This window comes from Octopus bimaculoides, chromosome 1 (assembly GCF_001194135.2).
Source record: "Octopus bimaculoides isolate UCB-OBI-ISO-001 chromosome 1, ASM119413v2, whole genome shotgun sequence".
Taxonomy (NCBI): Eukaryota; Metazoa; Mollusca; class Cephalopoda; order Octopoda; family Octopodidae; genus Octopus; species Octopus bimaculoides.
In genome coordinates, this window is record NC_068981.1 from 160671571 (window position 1) to 160677798 (window position 6228).

The window sequence follows — 6228 nt, forward strand, 5'->3', positions numbered from 1 at the left end:
CAGTGCTCCTGGACTGGCTCTTGTGCGGGTGGCACATAAAAGACACCATTTTGAGCGTGGCCGTTGCCAGTACCGCCTGACTGGCCCTCGTGCGGGTGACACGTAAAAGCACCCACTACACTCTCTGAGTGGTTGGCGTTAGGAAGGGCATCCAGCTGTAGAAACTCTGCCAAATTAGATTTGAGCCTGGTGTTGCCATCCGGTTTCACCAGTCCTCAGTCAAATCGTCCAACCCATGCTAGCATGGAAAGCGGACATTAAACGATGATGATAATCAGAGTAACCTTCATAATTTTATTGAATTAGGTGCATATTTTGCCATAACAAGAAAATGTTACTATCAATCTATTTTATTCAGGGTAGGCAAGTGCCTACTTTGACTACCTAGGCGGCATGTCCCTGATATATATCATCATCCATCTGTTTTCCATGTTAGTATGAGTTGGCCAGTTTGATGACAGGAGCTGGAAAGCTACCCAGGCTCCATTTGTCTGTTTTGGTGTGGTTTCTATGGCTGCATGCCCTTCTTAATATTAACCACCTTACATGGTGCCGGCACAAGTGCTTTTTACATGGTGCCAGCACAAGTGTTTTTTATGTGGCACCATCTTTATACAAGGTCTGATCGATGGGTATCTGGACTGTTTCCATAGTAATGAAACTAAAGCATGCAGAGTAAAGCCACTTGGCACAGAATGACCTTGAACTTGGCTGTGCATGCGCACTAAGTTTTAACGTTCTAGCTCACTTCCGCTGTTTACAGCAGTGATTGGAAGGGAGGTGTGTAGTGTGTGATCATAGCATTGACCATGACTGAGAAAGTTGTCATGGCAATAGCTGCTCAGAGGTCTATGCAAAGATGCAGAACGTATATGGAGAGGAGTATATGAGCTGCACACAAATGTATGAGTGGGTCAGACATTTCCAAGGTGGCCGAAAAAAATGTTGATATTGTTGAACGTTCTGGGAGGTCTGCAACCAGCAGAGCTGAGAAAAACATCACAGATGTACGTGCAGCTGTGAGGGGAAAATTGTCGAATCACTATCTGTAAGCTATCAGAGGATGTGCAGATTAGTTACGGTTCAGTTCAGTCCATTATCACTTAAGATTTGGGTGTGAGACGCGTGTCTGCCAAGTTAGTGCCAAAACTGCATTCAGCTCACCAAAAAGACCCTCAGGTTTCAGTTGCACATGATCTTGATTGTGTCGAGAACTATGAAAACTTTTTGAAAACATTGTGTAGTCCTCTGAGCAGGTATCACCAAGCTTTTGGTAAAATTTGATGTAGATTTGCTGCTCAACTTTCTGTCACGGTCAATGCAACAATCACACGCAACACACCTTCTTTACAAGCACTGTTGTAAACAGTGGAAGTGAGCTAGAATGTTAAAATTTAGTGTGCATGCACAGCAAAGTTCATGGTCAATCTGTGCTAAGCGGCTTCACTCTGCATGCTTTAGCTTCATTACTATAGCAAAAAGTCCAGATACTTATTGATCAGACCACATATATATATATATATATATATATACATGTATTTATTGATAAATAGATAGATATCACTTGCTATTAAAATGTATTATGTAAATGGAAATATATTTTATATTGTTATCAGTAATTTTATATTTTGATATGTTTGGTAATGTCTCTCTTTTGTTTTAAAAGTTTTTAATGTTTATATAACTAGACATTTATTTTGAACTTTATTACAATAGCCTAATTCCACTGGCATTTGCTTGTTCTTGTAATTTTCAGATTCATTCCATTACACTAAAAGAGGACGAAAACGCCCATTCCATGAAGTAGACTGGGAGGTATGTATTAATTTTATTTAGCAGTCAGGCCCCAATATATAATTTCTTGTGTATTGAGATTCAGAATATTTTATAGAATTTTCGAAAATATCACCCTTATTATTATGGATCTTGTAAAAATGATCCATCTTTTTTTAATTTTGAAGCATCTCTCGTAATTATCTCATATTAAGCACCATTCGAGTGTCGTCATTGCCTGTCCTGCCTGACTGGCCTTCGTGCCGGTGGCACGTAAGAATCACCCATTACATTCTTGGAATGGTTGGCATTAGGAAGGGCATCCAGATCAGATTGGAGCCTGGTACAGCTTTCTGGCTTGCCAGTCCTCAGTCAAACTGTTCAACCCATGCCAGCATGGAAAGCAGACGTTAAACAATGATGATGATTAAGATGGCTGTTGTATGATCACTGATCCCTCACGTGCTTGATAAAGTATTGCATTTTATTATAAACTATGGTACATTATGGTTTGGTTTTGCTTCATTTTACTGAACTATAGTGAAATGGGTTTTAATTACCAAACAGTGAGTGATGAGTATTACTTTCCTTTCTCTAGCATTCATAACCAGACCAACTTTATGACTTTTGCAGACAGTCTTCACATTTGAAAGTATTTAGTAGTTAAAATGTCATAGCACAACTGCATGCACATTATCTACAAATGCTCGCTCTGTCTCTCTCTCTTATATATATGTATGGATATATATATATCTATGTTGTGTTGTACAGATTCTATATTAACCCATTACCTACCAGTGATCTCATATGAGATCACTTAAAAATTACAAATTTCGTAATTATCTGTCAATATTTACACATATCTAACCTTTTTGCTATATCTACTAGATATATTTCTCTGATATTCAAATGAGGTTTGCTAATTTTTCACCCAATATCTCACTTATTTCTATTTAAAATGTTATTTTGATCATTCCAGCGTGTTTCTAAGGCTGTTTTATGCTAGAAATCAAAGTTTCATTAAAAAATTCCAGTTAATAGAATTATGGGAGGTAATGGGTTAATAAAAGAAGAAAGTAGACAGAAGGTGTGGTACTGTTTTATTAAGTATCATATTGTTTTAGTGCTTTCTTTCTTTATAGACCTTCTCAAAAATTCATGTTATAAACTATTTTCACCAACTTCTGACTACTTTCTACAAGCCAATATAACAGTTGGTGTCATGAAGTTTACAACTCACAGTAGAATGCTAAGTTCACTGTGGATCCACTACATGTTATTCAAGAATATTATTAGACTTAAGAATGCTTTGCTTCACAGAATTAATGTTCTGCTAAGCAAACCATTATAATGTTGAAATAGAAGTAATGTTACTATCTTTGTTGCATGTTTTATTTAACATGCATCATCATCATCATCATCATCATTTAATGTTCGCCTTCCATGCTACCATGAGTTGGACAGTTTGACAGCAGCCGGCCAAGTAGGAGCTTGTACCAGGCTCCTGTGTCTCTTTTGGCATGGTTTTTAATGACTGGATACCCTTCCTAACACCAACCACCCCACAGAGTGGGCTGAGTACTTTTTACATGGCACCAGTACAGGTGAGGTCAGTTTTGGCATGGTTTTTACAGCTGGATGCCATTCCAAATGCCAACCACTTCACAGTGTGGACTGGATACTTTTTTACATGATGCCAGCACTGGCAGGATCACCAAGTAACTTGCGAGACAAGGAAGGGGGCATTGGAGGAGGTGATCTTGTGCCAGATGATTAATTACTAAATCAAATGAAATTGAAGCAAAGAGAGGGCAATATTTTATGACTATTGCAATAATGAAAATTAATTTTATTCTTGTAACATTTTCCCTTTCAGGAACCTGAAGATGAAAATAGAAAAAACAAAATGCGTAAAGTTCATGAACCACAAATTACACTCGACTCAGAAGGTTTTAATTTAGGTAAATATGAATATAATTTTTGTTCTATAAAAATAGTCTTTTATTAAATTCATTTGAAATGTTATTCATAGAAATGATTACTATTGTTGATATCTTTCACATTGACTACTCTTTATGACTTGCAGATTTTATTACTGCCAAAGAAGAAGGTGAACCATCACCACCCTATGATACTAAAGATCCTTTGAACAAAGCAGTCTGTAAGTAAATGTTTAAATTATATTAGTTATCTGAAAATCATTGTATGTAATATTGGTTTCAAATTTTGGCACAAGACCAGCGACTTCAGGGGAAGGACTAAGTCAATTACATCAACCCCCAAAAGGATGAAACGCAAAGTAGACCTCAGAAAATTTGAACTCAGAACATGAAGATGAACAAAATGCTGCCAAGCATTTTGCCTGGCATGCTAATGAGTCTTCTAGCTTACCTAATGGTATCTGATATACACTCAGTGGTTAGAGTGTCAGGCTCACAATCACGAGGTAGTGAGTTTGATTCACAGGCTGGGCTGCTTGTTGTGTTCTTGAATAAGACACTTTATTTCATGTTGCTACAGTTCACTCAAGTATATAGAAACTGAGTGAGAAGTTTAGGGATGATTATAGATTTATTGTTTTGATGAGGAGATGCACTGTATGACACATTTATTGGAAATTGCCTGACTTTGAACTAGGTTCAGATCTAATTCTTATGACTGTGTATGTGTGTGAAGTAGGAGGAGATTAAATATTTACTCTGTCAGCTGATATCTTTGAAGTTAATTTTTCATAATATTCAAATATTTTCTTTCCCCTCAATAGTGAATCTGATGAGGATGATGAACTCCCTCTTACACAGCAGTATAATCAGCCCTCGAACTGGTTTTGTAGCTGCACTTATTGAAGAAGCAGTACGATGTGGCAGGCAATATTCTCGTCTTATTCTTCAATTCATGCCTCAAGGAATGGTAGGTTTTCAGTGTTATTTTTTCTTAATTCTGAAGAAAACAAACATTATCAATATGTTGAAAAATAACCCCAGAATCACTTCATCAGAAGTGTTTATATCGACTCAACACCTTTACTTTACAAATTGTATATTATTAATTTGTAGATTGTGTTTGTTTGATAATTACTATAATGCAATAAATTTTCATTTTATAACATTACATTTGAAATTCACGCTGACATCACTTAGAAAAAAGATTAAGTCCCACCATTCAACCTGTCTGACTCTTTCATAAAATGCTTGTAATAATCTGGCCAGACTAAAGTATCTCATCTACCCTACATTATCTTTAATCCTTCACCAGTCACTTTACAACAGTGCACTGGGAACTGGTTACATTGCTAGTAATGGTTTCTTTAGTTCAGGAGGAATTTTTTTCTTTGAAGTTTGGAATAACTCTTGAGTTAATGCAGGCATTAAAGCAAATTAATATTTTTTCACTAGTCTAAAATTTGATTATTTTGTAAATAAATACTAGTTTATCCCTTTAGCATTCAGATTACACTGTCAGACATAATGTTTATTTATTCAAATTGGCTTGAATTAATCCTGCAGTATCTTACTGCTTCAAGATTTCATTGATGTGAGTGTGTATTTTTAGAATGACATTGTATGGTTGGTGTGAGAGGCCAAATCTGGTCTGCTTGAACATAAAACTGGTAGAGTATCTTGGTCTGATATGGCCAGTTTAAATACTAATGGGTTAAATCATTGAAAATGTAAAATTAATCACTCCAAATCCTTAGAGAGATTCAAACTTTGTATTGTTAAGTTGCCTTCTGCCATCTGATTGATTGATTGATAATATCTGTGACAATGTAAATGAAGCTATTTTTAGTAACTAAATGTTTAAGGTACTCGGTTCATAGCCTTTTGGGCATTGTTTTATAATTGTTAGATATATATAAAATGTTTCAGTCTCTATAGACAAGAATATCAGTACAAGTGAAAAATATAAACCAAAGCCTTTTAATGAATATTGTTCCCCAAGAAAGGATTTAGAAATGAAGACAAAGAAACCTTTTCTTTTTTATACTTTTCAAACCAAAGGATGTCAGAATAATGGCTTTTTAGTCAGATACAAAGTTTTGGACTTACAGAAAAGAGGTAAAAAGAAGTTGGGACATGCATAACCTCCCTAAGCAAATTTGTACCTTAATTGAAAATGATTCAAATTGGGAATCAAAACTAGTTTATGAATTGAATTTGCTAAGTAATTAGAAATTCACTGCAGTATCTGCCATTATAGAAATAGTTAAAATGAAGATTTCTTGATTATTGATTGTTCTAACATTACTATAAACTTCCTCTGTTTCAGGTTACTCAGTTATTAAAATGTTTACCAGGATCTCTAACAAATCAACAAATTCTTTCTATATGTGATTTATCCACCACTGTAGGACGTAAAGTAGCAGCTAAAGCAATATACCAAAATGCACAGATGAAAAAAGTATAAAATAGCATATTTTTTTTTTGTTTTTATAAATAAAATTATTAAAAAATT

At 35.3% G+C, this 6228-nt stretch overlaps 1 protein-coding gene across 8 annotated transcripts in view; it reads left to right on the forward strand.

The window, feature by feature from the left end:
- LOC106884416 (mediator of RNA polymerase II transcription subunit 24) overlaps positions 1-6228 on the forward strand; it is a 51105-nt gene extending 44877 nt beyond the window's left edge. For all 8 annotated transcript variants that reach the window (XM_014935782.2, XM_014935786.2, XM_014935787.2 and 5 more), the window contains 5 exons: positions 1757-1815; positions 3650-3734; positions 3860-3934; positions 4538-4683; positions 6043-6228. In XM_014935782.2, the coding sequence (XP_014791268.1) occupies positions 1757-1815; positions 3650-3734; positions 3860-3934; positions 4538-4683; positions 6043-6180 (503 nt within the window). In that variant the 3' untranslated portion in view covers positions 6181-6228. The remainder of the gene's footprint in view (positions 1-1756; positions 1816-3649; positions 3735-3859; positions 3935-4537; positions 4684-6042) is intronic.